Source organism: Schistosoma haematobium, chromosome ZW (assembly GCF_000699445.3).
Source record: "Schistosoma haematobium chromosome ZW, whole genome shotgun sequence".
Classification (NCBI taxonomy): Eukaryota; Metazoa; Platyhelminthes; class Trematoda; order Strigeidida; family Schistosomatidae; genus Schistosoma; species Schistosoma haematobium.
The window spans coordinates 74,095,404-74,115,574 of record NC_067195.1 but is presented as its reverse complement, the minus strand read 5'-3'; the positions used below and the strand labels follow the sequence as shown (position 1 = coordinate 74,115,574).

Here is a 20,171-nt window from a genome sequence, read left to right as displayed (position 1 = left end):
TCTTGTACAAATGATGTTTCCTGTTTTATGGTACGTTGTGGTCTGTTTGATCAGTATATAAACCCCGTATGTCTGAAATAAATGAATCATATCGCAGAGGCTGAGATTGGTGTTCTGGACTTAACTGGCTGGGCTAGGTGGGAAGGAGAACCAATCAGGACTTTAGGCTGCTTGTATGTGTTTTATGCGCCACTGGTCCGATCGATAATTCACTGCTCCCTGATTGGTTACGTCATACATTAACAGTGCACACAGGTCACAAGTTACAACACTTGGAGACGGGGTGAAAACGAAGAACCGAGGACAAACCATAAGTTATAACAGATTAATCGATTGTATGGTATGGTAAAAGTGAATTCAATCGTTAATGAATAAAAAAAGAAACACTTTTCTGTGATTGCTCGCGGGGTTCGGATCGTGGCTGCGCACTTCTGAGGATTCCCACAATAGGACGAAACGGTTGTTTAATGCTTCTAGGTTTTCAATGGCGGTCTAACATCAATCAGTTCATGATTTCAATCAAAATCTTAATAATCTCCGCAACCCTATACTGATACAATTTTAATGTATATTACAATACAGTATACTTAATACTGAACCCAACTCATCAATAAAAAGTGATTATAATAAAGTTTATTCTGAGAATGATATATTGTCTAACCTGAAAGCTTAATAGTTTATTTTAAAATGTAACAATTACATAAAATCATAAAAAGATATCTAATTATCATGTTCACATTCCATTATGTTAATAGTCTTAAATTTTTTACAAGAAAATAGTATGACTACATATTTGTTTGATTGAATTGTTCTCCTATTCTTCAAACAGAAGCAGATCTTTTTGTAGACACCGACTGACCGACTTCAAAAATTGATGAATCGGCAGAAAATTTTATCTCATCATCGATGCTACTTACATCATTTGTTAGTAATATATCATCATGATAATAATGTGGATTAGGACGCTTGTTACTGTATTCTTTGTCAAAATCAACGCTTTCTTCGCCATAATCATTCGTTTCATTCGTTCGCATCTGTTGTTCCTGATAAACTCTAGGATACCGTTTGCATTGAAAATATGGGACTGAGTTAAGGACTATTTCATTTTCGTTTGATCGTGAATTTAAAAATTCTAATGGAAACGGATTTATTAATGGCTGATTAGATTTGAGTACATCCATATGATGATGCGTTGATAAAGATAACAATGGATGTATCGTCTCGCCTCCTGATGATAATGGTGGTTGACTGTTTAAAGACTGTCTTGGAGGTAGAATATATTGATTATTAAAGTTATGCTTATGAGATTTTAAAACATGAGCAACTAAAGAGGAATGTACTGGAGTAGACATTACCTCATTAGTATTTTTATGCCTACCAGGCAAACTGAAATGACCCGGTGAAGTGAAATCATAAGTATGCGGCTTAAAAGAAGACATCAAATGAAAATGGGATTGGATTAAATTGATATCATTAAACGAACTACTCTTATTTTCGGACAGATTATCACTCTCAATTGTTTCATTTCCTTCTATAATTTCTGGTTGCCTATTATCTACTAAATATTCTTTAGGAGAAATGAAATACTGATGATTTCGTAGTTTTTCATTTGTACAGTTACAATTATCAACTGAACATCGTTGTATTATTAACGGAGAATATTTAGAATCGTGAAAAGAATGATATGGATTATAACGATATGAATTTATATAATCTGGATAGATGTAACGATTTCTACAACATAAATCATATTGAAGAGAATTTGATGAATTCAGTAATTCACTTGAACAATTATCTTGATGTAAATTCGAAGAAACTTTTTGAGAGATTTCATCATAGATTAGAATTGGATGACGTGCAGTTGACTGTTCATTCTGACAACCAGTTACACAGTTTATTAAGAATGGGTTATTATTATTATTATTGCTATTATTATTATTATTATCATCATTAATATAGGTAATACTAGTAGTAGCAGTAGTCTTATTTGTAGAAATTGGTTTATTTAGCATATTTTCATGTGAATTATCATTCACTGTAGTCAAAGATGAATTTAAAATACCCGGTGATGATAATGATACTAATGATTGTGATAATGGATGAAACTTTTTTAAACAAATTAAACAAAATTTAAATTTAGTTAAATTTTCATTTTTTGAATTCATATGATAAGTATCAGTATGACGATTAATAAGTAAACAATTATTGACTGTTGACGTCATTGCTATTGTTGTTGTTGTTGTTGTTGTTGACGATGATGATGATGATGATGGTGGTGGTGATGTTTTTATGAAACAATTTGAATTTGATAATGAAATAATATGATTACAATTAATAAGATTATGATTGATATTTTGTTGACAAGTTGAATGATTATAATTATGATAATTATTTAATTGTTTTCTTTCATAATCATCTCCTTGTAATTGTTGTGTTAATAATGATGTTTGTAATTCATTTTGTTTATCAGCACATATTACATCACCACGTAAACGTTGTAATTCTTGTGCATGTACAGCTGCTTCTAATTGATCACGTTTTTCATCTTCAGTATTCATTGTTAAAAATCTTAAAACTAATAAATTCATAACAGAACTAACTACAGTTAAACCAAATAATATAAATATTAAACTAAATGCAACATAATCCGGACGTTTAGCTAATGAATTATTACGTTGTAATGCAACAAAATCACCAAAACCAATTGTAGTCAATGTTATAAAACAATAATAAAATGAATCTAAATAATCCCAATCTTCATAACGTGAAAATACTATTGCACCAATAGTTAATACAATTGAACCAATTGTAAAACTAACAATCATTAAATGTGTTTGTGAAATAAGTTTATGTATTTTACACATAAGATTTGATTTTTTTAATAAATATGTAATAATTGTATTCATACGTTCACCAATACTTTGAAACATAATAAGACATAATGGTATACCAGGTAAAGCATAACACATACAAAATATTTTACCACCAAATGTTTTCGGTGTACTATGACCATAACCTATAAAATAAAAAGATGATAAAAAGTAACCATGTGAACGAAAAGAACAAAATAAATTATTTGATTTTCTAAGAAATTGAGAGCTAATCAAAGAAAAAAATTGTAATTTACTAAGAGATTCAAATCACTCAATCAGTTATTAAAACACAAATAACTCTAAGTCCGACCTAAATATTCATCATCCTAAGTTTTTACACTTTACATGACTATAAATAGAGAAAATTAATAAATTCAGTAATGAATTTGAGATAACTAACATAGTCGATGGTAAAAAAAAAATAAACATGAAGAAAATGTAAATACTTATATTCGCTTATCACTAGTACCTAAAATAAAATTCGACTAATGTTCATTGACGTATAAACTTCTTGAATGAATGTCGGGAAAGTGCTTATAGCTCCAAGTTGACGATACAACTTGTCTTTGTCATCGTTCTGTAGCTGTGTCACAGGATTTGAATGCTAGTGTGAACGTCGACACTGGGAGGTAGATTCATTCGGCTGATGAGTCTTAAAAAGGACGAAATCCGTATCCTGCACTCTCCTTCTAACAATTATCCTGAATATGATCAAATTTTTTTAAAGAACGAATATAAAATAAAAAACAAGTAATAAAGTAATATTGGGACTTCAAATCTGAAAAAAAGATAAAGAATAGATAGATTTTTGCCACTTTAAGTGACATTTTTGTTATCTCACCTAAGATTCTAATGAGAAGAACTGTACAAAAATTTTCTCCGAAGTATTTAACATGAAAGTATTCAAGCGTTTTATTTTAACTAGATAGGTAGGTAAATTACCTAGCAGTTGTAATAAGATCAATATAAGCCAATTATGGCAACATTGAACCGGTAATCTGTAGTTATTTGCACTGATCATTTTTTTAGTTTCCGATTCGAACTGTAAATAAAATTACTTTATAGGTGTCAATACCAAGGTCTAAATTGACGATTTCAAATAAGTTGAGCATTCGGTAGATTGTTATTATTAATTCTCCAATGACATTAAACCATGAATTTGACTCAGATATGTAGATGATACTTTTGTTGCAGTAAAAACATACTCACCTAAGATCTTTTTTCTAAATTGATCAATATACTCTCATCTCACATTAAATTTACGAACGAGAATGAAAATGAACACGGTGAGCTGCTATTTTTAGATTGGTTAGTTAAAAGAAATCTAAGTGCATCTCTAAATCTAACCATCTACCGAAAGACAGCTCATTCAAATCGTTATATAGACTTCAGTTCAGTACATCCATTCAGTGCAAAATCTCTGGTCTTAAATCTCTTTAGAAGAGTAAATAAGATCATTACACCTGGACAGAATAAACAAAATGAACAGTTTATAATTAAAATCTTGCGATTTAATTATTCTCCTGTTAACATTATTAAAAGTGCAATAAAATGAGACGTTTCATTGCTAAAAAATAATTCGAATGAAATACCATGGATTAGTACTGTAGTTTTACCACACCGCTATGGTACAACAGAAAAACTCCAAAGAGTCTTAAAATAACACAGAGTCAAAGCATACTACAAAAAAACTAACCCCCTCTGAAATATTTTAGTTCTCATAAAAGAAAGAAATCCCCTTTAAGTGTCTACAAATTACTCTGAGTCGATTGTGATACCTTTTATATTGAAGAGTCATCTCGTTACCTGATTCAAAGCACATCTTGGATACACAAGGAAACCGCCTAATAATTCTGTAGGACTAACAAGGCTTCGGATCAGATCGACAATCACAGTTCATACCATTTTCAATAAACATTAGGTCGGCATTAAAAATATCAAAATAATACAAGAGGGCTTTTCCAACTACAATGAAAGGCGAGTAACTGAAACTTTCCATATATTACTTAACCCTACTGCACACAATAGAAAAGAAAGCCTTACTATCCTTTCAGAAAAATTAATTTTTCTATTCATTGGGATATTACCCTCCATAGAACTATATGAAAATGTTTTTTACAGGGACATTTACAAGACTAGTTCTTCAGGATAGAAGTCAAATTCAAATAAACAGTAATTTCTAAAATGTAACCACTGTTTACTGTAACTCTACTATAAATATTCATTTCAGTCGGATAGAAATAAAACTAATTGTGATGGGCAGAATATTAATGAGCCAACTACACATGGTTCGATTTCTAAAGGTTCACTTCTCATGTTCCTTAGTATATATTAGTTTGCTAACCAACGCTATTCAGAATAATGTAATTAATATATGCTTAGTTATTTTTTACAATTTAGCAAGTAATTTCCACCATAAAATGACTTCAGCGCTGACGCTTCACAAAGTAGTTGTAGAAAGAAATAGCTGTCCGGTACTTACTATTTACCAATAATTCATAAGTCGATATCACTGTTAGATTCTCCATAAGAAAAATTACTCAAGCTATCAATTCTAGTAAATTAGCATAGATCGACAGCTGGTTCAGTCGAAACGAATAACTTGACACTAAATGAATTAAATAAAAACTGAAATCTAGTTATAAGTTACGTTTTTTTCAACTCGGTGCGTAGAAAACTAGTTATTCAAAGACTCCTAGTCTAGATCTTCATGATCCACATATTTTCAAACTTCCAGTCATCATCCGGTATGTTTGACCGTATAGTTTCATATATAACTTATATGTAGGCGGATTTCCAATAATGAAAATCAACGAGCTTTGAACTGTTCACAAACTTTCTTTTTAACAAAGATCATACATTTTATTATTAACAATTACATACGTAGATATATACCACTTGAAGTAAGATAAATGACAAACATACAAAAATTTATTGGTATTCAGATTTGGTCATCGAAGATGAACAAAGAAAGCTGTTTATAAATTACTCAACATTGGTAACTAGTCAAGCTATGATTTAATACTGATCACTAATTACTTGAACGATTTATTAACTAATATTTACAAGATCAAAATGTTACAGACAGACAACCTTGAATACAAGATCACATGTTAGATTCGTAGCATTCTACCTCTAAATGGCTTCGACCAATTTAAGCTTCCCAGTATGTTTGCCCTACCTTAAGTTATTTACTATAAATGTATAAAGGCTATTTTTATTATGTCTACTAATAATTAACATCAGTTAATTAAATTATATTAGTGAAAAGCTAACTAATAATCCTGTGCTAAATATCTGAGGGAAATAATCTGAAAGTCACAATTACTGCTTATTGATAGACTGGTATTTGTAATGTGATCGCTTTTCTTCAATCACTGAACATCAAGCTCAAATGTACCAAATTATTGAGTGATTTATTTTAGTGATTGCATTACATAAGGTATAATATATCTATTATATTCATGTTGCACAATGTATGCGAATTCTGAAAACTTATTATTTTCAACGCTGACTCGTTGAAGCAAACTATAGAAAGTACCATTTAATCATATCGATAAAACATTTATTTCAAAAACCTTACAACATTCGTTCAACAATAAATTATATGTAGCTTGACAGAACAGCCATGAGAAATCTATTCCTGAGTTTTATTGATGATGTTATTTTTTCCAGAAGTTTAACTCAGGGAAACAATTAGTTTAAAATGTTGTCGAAGTAATAGGGTATCAATTTCATTTTTGTACAGAACTACATATCTCAGATAATGTTTTCTAATAAACTGAGTAGATACACTTTCGTTAGTTGTATGGTTTAAATTCACTCTGAAGTGATTGGTCCAAGTTACCATATAAGGTCGATAATGATAACAGTTTGAATGTTATTTATTATTTTTGACGGTGGATAGAAATGGGAACCAGGATACGAGATTTAAATTTCAGAAACATCTACACCGTTTCTCATATACATGCATCCGACAAAATACCAAGTAGTACAAAACGGGTTATGAGTTCTACTAGTAGCCATTATCCTAACTAATGGATTTTCTTCTTACTATGATGCAAATATCAGAAAGCCTTCAATCGATATGGTTTTAAAGAAACGAGTTATTAAACTACAAGTTTATCAATACTGAAATCATATTTATTTTATAGGTATCATTACCAAGGTTTGATTTGATAATTTCGTTGTTCCGTTGTACTATTTAAACTTGAACTAGTTTTAATTTGGTTATTTATTCTCTGAAGAAGTGGCTTACACTAAGTCACGAAACGTCAGGAAATCTAATTTTCTACTCATTGGGATATTACAAATATATTATTTTTATTCATATTTATTTTACTTTAATTGGGAAATAATAAGTGTTGATCATATAGAAATACTCACAGAAAGGATAATTGGTGTAGCAAAAATATTTGACATTAATTCCTATAACTTAAATATGAATTCATGACTCCATCTAACACATAGAAAAACGAACAAAAGATTTATATTCATTTGGTATTCCCAAATAGGACAAGATGCGCGTCGTGGATTCCACTGCTAGCCACCAAGCATCTTTGCTTATAAAAGATTTTTATGTTATCCAATTTGTCTTAGTTAACAGGTCTTCATACAGAACAATTATATTCTTCTCTAGTAGATTTATACACAGACACATATAAGTAATAATTTAGGATTGCTAACTTGATAACTAATCAATAGGATAACATAAATTATTATTTGGCTAACATATAATGTTAAATATATATAAAATTAAACTGAAAAACAAAAGACCAAAGTGAGAGATTTTAAATACCTGTAGCTATTTATACTTTAATTGTAATGTAATTTAATTTTTCAGGTGAATGGTGTAGTATGCATGATATCAGTCAGTCAGTCAGTACAACGTAGAACTTCGTACGTACGCACATCAGTTCGAGTTGTCACACCACCTTAGCACAGAGATGCAGTTGTCGATTCAAATCCCGTAGTGGTAGAGGTATGATATAACTTCAGACAAATCACCAACTCTTTTAGGATGATTTATACTGCGATGGTTGTTAATTATGAACGTAAGCTGATTTAGATTACAAAAAAGGCCATTATGGAAAACCTGAAAGTCCTAGTATTGAACTCCTCAGCAGTGAACATCCACGATCCCGCATGTGGGAATCGAACCCAGAACCTATGGTCTTAAGAGCGCCTAACATCTAGATCACTGAGTCGGCATCCAAAGCTGTTAATGTCTAACTTTAATTAATCTATGATCTTGCACAACCATCCATCTATTGTTTGAAGCAGATACCTGTCTCTAACCGACACGGTTTAGACTCCACTGGTCACGGCTTCTCACTAGAATCCCAGGAGATCCATCTTCAAGGCAGTCACTATTGGGCATATGATTTTTTAGTATGTCCATAAAAAAAACTAATTAAACAAAGGTAATAGTTGATAGTAATCTAATGGTAATGAAAAATAATACGATGCAAGGAATTTCGTTTTGTATTGTTTATTCTTTCATACCGATTCAGAAGAATCATCAGTCATCATAATGATTTACTATCAATTACATTGAGGTTCTTCTAAAGAGAGATACTAATAGTGAACAAACCTACTAAAACTGGCTTTTCACGGAAAATACCTCGGGAATTGTGGAGTAAAATGTTTGTAGTCAACCAACCACGAAATGGGAATGATTACACATCTTTTACACGAGTACATTACGTTTATGGACAATTTCAACAGAATAATTATTAGGAAGTAAGTTCCAGCAACTACTATCATCAACTGAAAAACGTTTGAGACGGTAAAGAAGATTTACAGCTCAAGAGAAGACCTTCACTTAAATTACGTTCTCGGAGCAGAGCGGCTTTTATTTGAAGCTTTCATTGACTTTCTATACAATATCATCAGCACAAACTTTAGATAGAAGTGAGTTATGACAACTTCTTCATACGTGGCTAACAGCTAGTTCTATCACCTACTCAGCTCAGGGAACTTAATCTCAACAAAAATCTAAGGAGCCATTAAAAACTAGTGTCAGTGATCAGCTGTTTTACCTTAAATCTATACTCTATAACACTGTGTTCCACAATAAACAAACATTCGGTCAAACCAAGGACCTTTAAGTCGAGTGGTCAGATCAACTTCACTTTCCTTTAAATGCAGAAGATATCCTAGTAGATATGGAATAAAAAAGAATGGTAATTGACATTGCTTCTCATCATTAATAATAAATATGGGTTAGTTTAGGGGTGAGAAAATTTCTTCTATTTAGTGAGTAGCATAAACCTGCTTACTATTTTAGGTATTCCACATACAAAAATATCAAGATGATTTTAAGTGAAATACTGGAATACTTCTTTTTTAAATGGGACTAACATTTACTTGAACAATCAGTATTCTCAATACTCATTTACCAGTGCAATCAGTGAATTTGTGGATAGCTTTTCGTTTATGCATTGTATTTATTAGGCTTGTTGTAATATATCATACTGACCTCAGATTTATAATGTGAGTTGAGAATTGAATACCGATTCATGGAAGTTCCATTATGAAAACGCTTGTTCACAAGTATAAGTTGATTTAAAGCATTAAGCATTTTATACGACATTTTTTTAAAGATTGTAAACCATATTCATTGTTAATGAAGAATGCGATCCAGTAGCTTTCGTTTGGCTGAAGCATTTTTATAAGCTGTTATCAGTTTTACAGGTCTATTAGTTCTCTATGAACATTGCCTTAATGTCAAAACAAAATGGATCAGTTAGAAAATTGTACTGAGATCTAGGTAAACAGTAATTTTCCTTAGATCATAAATACTTAATCTTTAGAGCTTAGGTATAAAGACTTAATCTTTGTCAGATCGTTTATTTCTCTAATATCTGGAACTTTTGGTAGTCAAATTCTTCAAGTTGAGTAGGTAGCAGACCCTATCTGATTTCGAATTCGATCTGCAGTTTTATGAAACTAATTCCAAATTATCCTACTTTCCCCCTAGTTAATGCATATCGTTTATTGGTCTGTAACTCTAAAAAGACTAGTAACTATTGTTGCAAACCAAGACTTTCGTACCGAACGAATCTTGGAAATAAAGTTACGGTGAGACTATAATTTATGGACAACCTTTGAACGACGCTAAAGTGACCTTGAGAGTGTCTGCCTGCTTACTAGGGCTAAATGAGGGTTATAAATCAGTTTGAAGAATAAGGATTATAATTTACAGTTGATGGTTAGGGTTAGGAATTAGATTTAGGGTTTTGATCACGAACTGACATCAGCTATAATGCTAAAACTCTATTTAGCCAAATAGGTGAGTGAATTTCGTGCCAAAATCTAAGACCTGTTATCTTCAATCTGATTGGTTCGTCCATAAATTATAGACTCGCCTAAAGTTGCAGTTATATCTTTATCTGATTTCTTCATGGATCAACAATTTTAAACCAATGGTACTCTAAAAACTGGCAAAGATGTCAATACCTTAAGTTTTTCAGTGTACCAGAAATAATAAAACCATTATTTGTTAAATATTTTATAGAACATAGATTACAATAATGATATACTGACTGTATAAGAATATTTGTCGATGAAACTTTGTTAAGCTATCCTTTAATCCCTGGATAAATCTAATTCGTTCGAACTGCTATCTCTCAATTATCATATGGTATTTTTTTAAAGTTAAGGTTTGTCGTTATTCTTGTACATTTTTGAGATTTCTATAAATGTGTTTCTACTGTGAATACTATATCAATCTATTGCAGCTTCTAATAACAATCAATGTAAAACATATTTGTATCAGAAATTACTTCAACTATGAATACTGAAAAGTTGTTAGTTTATTTAATACTTGTTTATTTTCCAATTTCATCAAGTTCAAAATTTATGATATAATTTGAATAAGTAAGAAGATACTATGAGATCAAAACACTCTGTTTAATAATGTATGATAATAATCATTATCATCAGTAAATCAGTAATAGAATATCTGGTATAAAGTCATAGCATATTATTCTTCCTGCCTATATTAATAAAAACGAATAGATCGGTGGATAGATAGACAGGCAGATAGATAGACAGGTAGATAGACAGATAGATAGATAGACAGACAAAATGTAATTTAGACATGTGTAAAACTGTTTAATAATCTATCAGTTCTATGTTCAATAATAATAATAATTCCAAAGAGTTGATCCAGTCACTTATAATATAGAAAACAGGCAACAAATGGAAATGATTGAAATAATTGACTATTTTTCACAATCAAATCTATTAGGATGAGATAGGTTTTCAGTAATAATATTAAATATAACCAATGAAATTTGTTTTTGTTTTGAAAAAAAAAACAAAAAAAAGGAGATTTATGACATTGGTGTCACTATATTTTGGACAACAAATCTAATTTTATACCCTGGATTTATTTGTCCATTTAGTCACATATATGAGAACATATGATAACTGTCACTGATTTTTTTCAATGTATATATGCTAATAATCAAAAAAGGAGAAAATTCCATACATTTTTATCTCGATATGATTGAATAAAAATCAACCCAATATTTATAGAAAAGTTGATTCCATGAATTGATTAAAGTTAGACCATCATGAAAAACTTGGAAGCATTGAATGGTTTCGTGAATATGTACTACTGAAGAGTCCCATATTAGGATGAAATATCTGTCCAGTGTTTCCAGGTTTTCCATGGGGGGGATCTAGATTTAATTGACTCATGGATTCAACTATTAAAAATTACTACAATATTCACAATACCCCATTCTGATTTATAAAAAAAGTTAAACAGTTTAGTATTACTTTATTGTTATACACATTTATTCATGTACTTCGTTCATTAAAAATTCTAGATGATTGATAATTGCTTCCTTATTATTATTATTATTTGTTTGATAAAATAATACAAATATCAATTATTTATATAATAATCCATCTATCAACCACATATTTTTAACGGTAAGATTAGATTCCCATTAAGAAAAAACCATAGATATCTGATAGTTAAAAAGCCTTAATGATTAATTTGTATCAGATAACCAAATAATAACTGTACTCCAAGTGATACTGTAGTGAACAAGAATACAAATGAGGACAACTAAATGTACTCGAATACAAAACTACAAAATCTCTTAGTAAAATCTAAGAATAATACAGTAAATACTTCATTTGTAAATTCTTCATCAATTATCTCAGAATTTATTATTCCTTCATTTTCATATCAATCATTCTATGTTCTCATTCTCTTCTCTTCGATCTTTTCAACCTTCTGTTGCCAGACATTCAATTTTCAATTGGTGATATATACTACTTATATCTGTCGACATTAGTAGTACACAATACAATGCAACATGTAATGGAATTCCATAAGCATTAGCAACATTGCATATTTAAAAATTTTCTATATAAATCAAATAGCTATATTTATTATTCGATTAAATTAAATTTTATTCGACAATCTCTTTTCACAAAACTTTCATGTTTTATTCACCAAAATAAATAATTCTACATCTTTATTATTGTTTGAAGCAATGAGTACCTTTGATAAACTTCGATAGTGTAATAAGAAGACGAAGATTTTCAGAACTATGCGATATCTTAGCGCAGTACATTTCGAACCATCTGATCATACATATACTTGTTAAGAACATTTATATATAAAAATAAATGATCAACTAGACTAGAAATGAAGGGTAAGAGGAGACAATAATGTGAAAATAATGTGAAAACAATTTGAAACTTCATCACTCTGGATAATAAGCCAATATTGTCAGGGTAGATCTGAAATGAGGACATACTGTCTGTAACTAGATGAAAGTTTGAGTTCCTACTAAATTATGTCATTCATATATAAAGATGATTCTGATAAATAGTATCCAGTACAGAACTGCTTATCGATAATCAAAATGTTATCCATCAGTCATCAAGGATTTTTTAATTCAGGCAAGCAAGTGAACGAATCTTCAACTGTTATGAAAACATTCAAAAAGAAAGTGTAGAAAGTCAACTTTAAAACGAAGTCAAATGTGAATTTTATCAATTTATTTATGAGTAAATTCTGTTAGATCTTAGTTGAAAAAAAGAGGAAGGCAAAGCAGCAAAATTGAAGAAAATAAATTCCGCTAGTGGGTTAGAGGTGTAAAAAATCATATTTAAATCTCTTAGTTGTTTTCTATGTAACTACTCATATCACTATTGTGAACTCTTGGATGCGAGTATATCCAGCTAACGAGTTCTAAATAGAACGAAATACCCATCCTGGATTACACTGATCCCACTGACACCATCCATGTCTATTTATAATGCGTGTGACTTAAGGCAATATCGAGACAATCAGTATAGGATGCACATATGTTAGTAAGACACTGATCAATTGCATTCCTGAACATAAAGGAGAAGATCCAAACAACCAATACAAAATGAATTTCACCGATTAAGAAGTTTTAAAAGTGAACGTGAACATTTCTAGATACTTGACGAGGTTTACACAGTTCAATGATTAATATGGTTGGGGAATATTTCCAACATTCCTACCCATCACCAAATGAAAATATAGTTAGGTTCCCTGAAGTCTTTGATCTTAGTCAGCTAAGAAATATATATATATATCATACATTATTGACTTTTACTTTTGTTGCTATCACATAATTTGCCTCCAAACTGTTATATCTGTTTGACCTAGAGATAAGTGGCTATTCGTGGTAGTAAACTCCACGTAATATGATGTGTATTAAATAATAGCTCTATCTTACAACAACTGAATATTGGTTATTTTATATCTTCATAAACGTTTATTTGATGTTTACATCAGCTTGCATTTACTAATACAAGCATATGGTCAAATCATAAAACTGAAAATCTAATTATCAACCAAGGAATAAATATAAAAGGAGCATACGCGCCCATATAAATGAAAAATAGAAAGAGAACAAATCATAAGACATCATTTGTACATCTGTTTCAAACATTTGAAACATTTGGGGTTTTTTTATTGGTAACAAGAAATGTGTAAATAAATTAATAATTATGGTGTAATTGTCATTATTATCATTATTATGATTATTATAGTGGTTGTACTCCATTGAAATTTTTCTAGGGTTTTTACTAGGATTTTAAGATAAATAGAGCTTTGGCTGTCCTACTTTTTCTAATCACTAATATTTTGTTTGCTTTTATCCTATATTTTAACAATTGTCTTTCTTTATTCCCAAGAATATTATAATTGATTGTTGAAAATTGTAAAATTTGTTATTGTAATGAGAGAGGAGTTTGGTGGATATTATAGTAATTTAATAGTCGAATCCATGAGTTCATTGAAACTAGCCTCATCATATGCTCACTAGCGACTGCCTCCATGAGGTGTTTCCTGGAGTTCTGGTGAGAAGCAGTGACCAGTGGAGTTCAACCGGGTTTGTTGTGAGATAGTAACTCAATGAAGACAATGACGGACGGTGGCGTGATTTCGTGAATGGTTGTAGTTGGACATTAACACCGTTGGATAGCAGCCGGCTCATTGGTCTAGAGGGGTTAGGTGTTCGTGTGCGAGACTGGTAGGTCCTGGGTTCGAATCTCGTGAGGCGGCATAGTGGATGCATAATACTGAGGAGTTCAATACTAGGATGAAATGGCTCTCCAGTGCTTCCATGTTTCCTATGGTGGTCTAGCTTCAATTAACTCATGAATTCAACTATTAAATTTTTTATTATCAAATAGGTTTATACGAATATTAGTCAATATTAGAACAAATAGTTTGACAAAAATTGAGCGCCGAGTATAGTGAAGTCATTATATGTGAAAATTGTATTTGAAATAATCTCAGCGATTGAAAATTAAAATAGTTCGAATTTTTCGTCCAGCAAACTTGCCTGGGCTTCTTCAGGATAATAATCAAAATCATTAAAGAAATATATAGCCTTTAACAATCAAATCAAATCTATTCTGTGCTAATCCAATCATATTTGGATGTTGACTTTAGTAAACAGAATAATATGAAGGAATAAATAATATAAAATAAAAGTGCAATTTGAAGGTTGAAAAAACATTAACACCGATTATTATGCCCTGGTACGGCCGAGAGTAGAGAGAGTCAGCTCTCCTTCTCGAAATGCTCTCATATGGCCACGTGCATACAGCCACTGCCAAGGCAGTCCTACTCACTAGATTCTCGCTGCATGGGTGTTATTTATGAAATTGAGAGGACGAAAAGCGAATGTCCGGTGCTTTGACCGGGTTGATAGATATGGATGATCCACCTACGGGAGTTGGAAAACCCTGATCCCAAACCATTGGTGCACATGAGCCCCAGGATCCTGAAGAAAAAAAATGGTGGCAGCCATGGGACTGCTCCACTGCCTTGTGGATCAGACCTTTAGGCCAAATGCTCCGGGTATGGCTCCCTAAGAAAACCACTTGCTTCGGTCTGGGCACCCGAGCAGTATCACAGCCCATACACAAATCAAGTGACTTGTGTGGTGCATATGTATTCGTTGCCCCTTCGTACCAATATTTATATGTTCAAATAAATCAATAAATATGGAATTATTTTAAATTTCAATCACTGAGATTATTTCAAATATAATTTTCACATATAATGATACTAAACAGATATGTCAAAAACAGATGATAAATTTTACTGATCAATGCAAAAATAGAAGAAAAGTTCAGAGCAACAAAACAACAGAAAAAAGTTACAATTGAAGATAAAGTTGAAATTTTATTGTATTTTCTAACTGTTTACGTTTCATTGTCAAATCAGATGGCCTTTTGAACTTTTAATGCATAGCAAAATAAAGTATATTTCAGGGTGAAATATTTGTCAATCTTGAAAGCGAATATAAGATAAGGTTCTTATCGCATGCTAACCTGTTTGATGATAGATTTTGTGCAATTGTAATGAATGAACACTTAGTTAGGGACAATCAGCTTATTGTTCTGTAGAAATTTACAGAATATCTTCATAAAATATGAGAATCATACACTGAAAACTTCATTTGCAAATTTCCATCATTTCTCTTTCTATTCTCTTGAACTCGATCACCTTAGCCTTCTACTGCCATACATTCCACTTATGATTGGTGTTACTTACTACTTATGTCAACAGACATAAGTAGCACACACCACACAATCATTTAGAAAGTAGATCTGTCTAACAAGCTATAAAATAGCTTTCTCTCTGTTTATGAAATAACTTATGATTAAATTACTTAATGTATTCCATGGTGACAGTTTAGCAGAGAAACAATCGAAAAATACGATCAATCTCAGAAACATTATTATCTAAAACATTACGGGGACAATTATTAATTATAGTCAATTGATTATTTTCTCAAGTTTTCAACTATTGTTTCAGTTAACAAAATATAAGATAAACAAAGCTTAAACCATATTTCCGACATTATCAACAATATACTCTTTATAAAGTTTAGCTTTGTATTAATCGAACAAACTGAATATTGAATGAGATATAAGGTTCATTTGCCATACAAAGATTTCCTCTTAGTATATCAGCTGATCTTATCTAAAACTCAAAAAAGCTTTTCATTCTTTTGTACGGATCAATTTCAATCATAAAATGAAACGGATGATTTTTTTAAATGCCGTAAAAAGTACGTAATCCTGTTGACAAATTTTGTCCTTTTTAACTTCGCATGCTTTAGTTTACTAAATTATCAACTCTCCGAATGTTATGACGCCTCTGTCAATTGGTACACTTACTGAAATGGTTCAAATAACTAAATCATCAATCCATTCGCAAGAATGACCACCATCTGTAAACTAAGATGTTTAAAAACAAAGCCAATGGCCAACTAAGAGAATGTGCACATAAATTGGGGAACTAAAGTTGAAATTTATGTGCAAAATGTTTTACAAAAATGGTATAACTATAGGTTACTTATTATTTACCAAATAATTTAAGATGGGGAAAGAATTATAACTAGTTATCATTCACTTCTGTCAGTCGAAACAATATCTAGTCAGTTAGCTAATCAGTGGTCTCATTACATCTAATAGTCTCTAGGTTTGATAGAAATTGGAAGATTAGTTCAGTAGATAAATTTTAAATTTGATTGACTTAATCATCTCAGTAATTATATCAATCATTTGGACTGCTATAAGAACAGTACACTGATAGTTATATTTTTTTTATATTTATCAGTATACATATGCACAGGGTCGATTATTCCTTTCAAAAGTTCTCTCAGTATTTAACTCAAGCCAATTATTTTCTCATTTTGAAACTTAATAACTCAATGGTGCCATACTAATCATAATAGTTCGATTCCTTGAGTTCATTCCTGTATGGGGTCGCTGACGTAAACTACCGAGAAGTCCTAAACAGCTACTTTTGAGTACTTTTCCAAATGACAGTAATTACATCATGGAAAACATTAACTGCGAATTAAATACTCTTCACAAACTACTTAAGTTATTACTGATAGCTAAATAAAGTTTGATTTTTTGTCACTACCTAATTCAATCACTTCAGTTGCAGCACATGTAAACTATGCCTGTAACTCTTCTAGGGTTACTGCCGGTCCCAAGCTCAGGTAAAGTAGGAAGGTGTAGCATGGGGTCAGTAACCCCATCCCGTAGAAAACAACATTGCTAAAAAACACTAAACACAATAAATAATTTAAATAAGTAAGTAACAACACATTTAACAATTATATACAATGACAGATATAAACAAAAATTCCATTTAATACTGAAAGACTACTAATGAATATCTGTTTACTTGAATAAAACACAGCACTGGATATGAGAGTATAATCAATCGGTACTTTTGAAGTATACTATTCAAAAAACTAATAGATTTTAGCGAATGATAATAAATCCGGTTTTTATAACTTTAGAACCTTTTATTGGTAATATGAAATTAGCGGATCACGTAAAAGCAGATAGGATTATTTAAAGCAGAGTATATTAATATGATAAAAGAATTTCCTTTTTTAACTCCTTAGACTCTATAAGCCACAAAACTACATCAAGAAATGCTTACCAAAATGATTGACAAGTACAAAATCAGCAGCACAAATTAGCAAACGGTAATCATACCCTACATGATGAACATTACTGAGATCACAAATAGGTTTTTAAGGACTACAGAAGTATGTATATTGCACAATTCCACCATATCATTTCAGTCAATATTACTTAGGCCAAAGAATACAACAAAAAAAGTAGGACAGATTAAATAACCTCTTCAGGATAAACTGCAACTAGTGCGATAAATATTACTTTGAACTAGGTGGCCGTCCTATCAGTTTGAGTTTACTTGGATACCAGCTAGTTGTTAAACCCCAACGAATACCTTCTCTCATATAAATAAATACGGAAAACTACGGAAATAAATTCGACAATGAAAATGTAAAAAATATTGGACAGAGAAAACTAGGGAATTTTTATAAGCGTAACGCTCAGATAGCTCATAAATCAACAGAAATATGAAGATTGACCCAATTGTTCAGCCAATAAGAAAAATGTTAAACAACTACAAAATCAGAGATTAGGTCAGGGGATAACAATTAAAATAAATGTTCAAAAATGACAACATAATTATAGACAAAAATTAGCCAATTTCCACATCAACAAAACAAGCTTTTATTCAGTTGTGGAGAAATTGTAATGGATCATTTCTATCTGATGTTAGGGCCTATGACAGTGCTTAGAAAGATAACAAAAACTATGATTAAGTCATCCAGATCAAAAAACATAAAACTTTCAAAAAGAATTTCAGTCACTGAATCAACAGATCAAATATGATCCTTTTTCTGAAAAAGTTTCTTACCATTGAATATGATTACTTTCATGATGTTAGGGACTTTTTAATAGATAACTTGCAGATGAACTATCATTGTTGCCATATTTAGCCTAACCAAACCATCCAGATCAGAGAACAAAACTCCATCAAAATCATCCACCTGAGCTACAAATCTCCTCCATCATCTCATATTTAGCCTAAAAGTTATATTTTTAATACGAAGTTAACTATACAGATAGTGAACTAATATTTCCACCAAATTAACCTTTTGAAGACTAAATAAATGATCTACCAGGATTCATTGTTTATTTTCAAAGATTATGACATACATAGGACATTTTGAAAATTATGTCAATAACTGATGTTTCGTGTATTCGAAGCATATCATTCGTTAGTATGTTTGGTAAAGTGCACTCTAATACTATAACTGCTACTTAATTTTAGTCTACAGTCAGATTATTATTATTAATAGCTGATTGCCAGAATAATCTTCTTACTATACCTTAATATTTTATCTTTAACATCTTAACATTTACTTAAAATCTACTATCGAATATGTACAATAACAAAACTTGAATAATATTAATCAAATATTTCAATTATAAAAACTTACCTATAGTAGTGATAACTGTTGTGGAAAAATAAAATGCTCCAGCAAATTTCCATTGAGTTCCCGCTTTATATGGTTTCATTTGTATACCTAATTGTGTAATTTTTTCAAAATCATCAATTGTTATATTATATTTAATACGTAAAATTTCAGCATTTTCTTTTAAGCGTACATCTTCACTTATTTCAAATTCTGATTCTAATGCATCAAATATAGCTGCACCAAGTAATAAATAAGTAAATGTTACTACAATTAATGAAAGTGTTCGAACATTTTGTCTTTTCATATTGATTCATTCCTATTATTTCAACATTTTTTTTAAAAAAAAAAAAAAAATTATATAACTGAACTATTGAAAATGACTATAAGAAATCTTCAAAAAACCGCTTCGAATTAAATGGACACATTTAATTTTGAATAAATTTTTTTAAAAAAAAGGAATATCCTAATTTTCAAAAGTTTCATTTCTAAACTTGATTTTTATATCTAAAATAGATTTGTTCATATTATGATTCTATCCATTCGAATATTACGATTTGTGAAAATAATCATCGATTAGTCCAATTTTCTTTATTAAGGAAAATAAAAACATTTAACCAATGACCTTGAGTTACTAAATTCTAATTGGTTCATTGAATATATAATATTAAACTGACATGTAATATAATGACAGAACGATTAATCATGAATTAACTTATCTAAATGTTAGTCTAAATACAAATCTTAGTAATAATAACCGTTAACAGAAGGGGTTTGTGGAGATTTTAGAAATTTCACTGGTTGAAATCATGAGTCAATTGAAGCTAGACCACCATGGAAAACCTGGAAGCACTGGACGGCCAACTCGTCCTAGTATGGGACTCATCAGCAGTGCGCATTCGCGTATCCCGCACCCCGCGAGATTCCAACCCAGGACCTATCAGTCTTGCGTCAGGCGCTT

The 20,171-nt window shown here is 30.7% G+C and overlaps 1 protein-coding gene across 1 annotated transcript; it reads right to left on the bottom strand.

Annotated features, from left to right (window-relative positions):
- Positions 1–627: 627 nt before the first annotated feature.
- KCNK9 (Potassium channel sub K member 9) lies at positions 628–19,756 on the bottom strand. Its single transcript, XM_051212287.1, has 2 exons — positions 19,235–19,756; positions 628–3,016 (listed from the first exon to the last, which is right to left on the bottom strand). Exons 1-2 carry the CDS (start codon positions 19,515–19,517, stop codon positions 822–824), a joined length of 2,478 nt encoding a protein of 825 aa, XP_051072456.1. The 5' UTR covers positions 19,518–19,756; the 3' UTR covers positions 628–821.
- Between the last annotated feature and the right edge of the window lie 415 nt (positions 19,757–20,171).

Excerpts from the sequence above, each read along its gene's own strand:
- KCNK9 (XM_051212287.1), bottom strand. The coding sequence starts at position 19,517 with ATGAAAAGACAAAATGTTCGAACACTTTCATTAATTGTAGTAACATTT. Across the intron at positions 3,017-19,234 it reads AACAGTTATCACTACTATAG|GTTATGGTCATAGTACACCG; the intron begins GTAAGTTTTTAT and ends TTTATTTTATAG.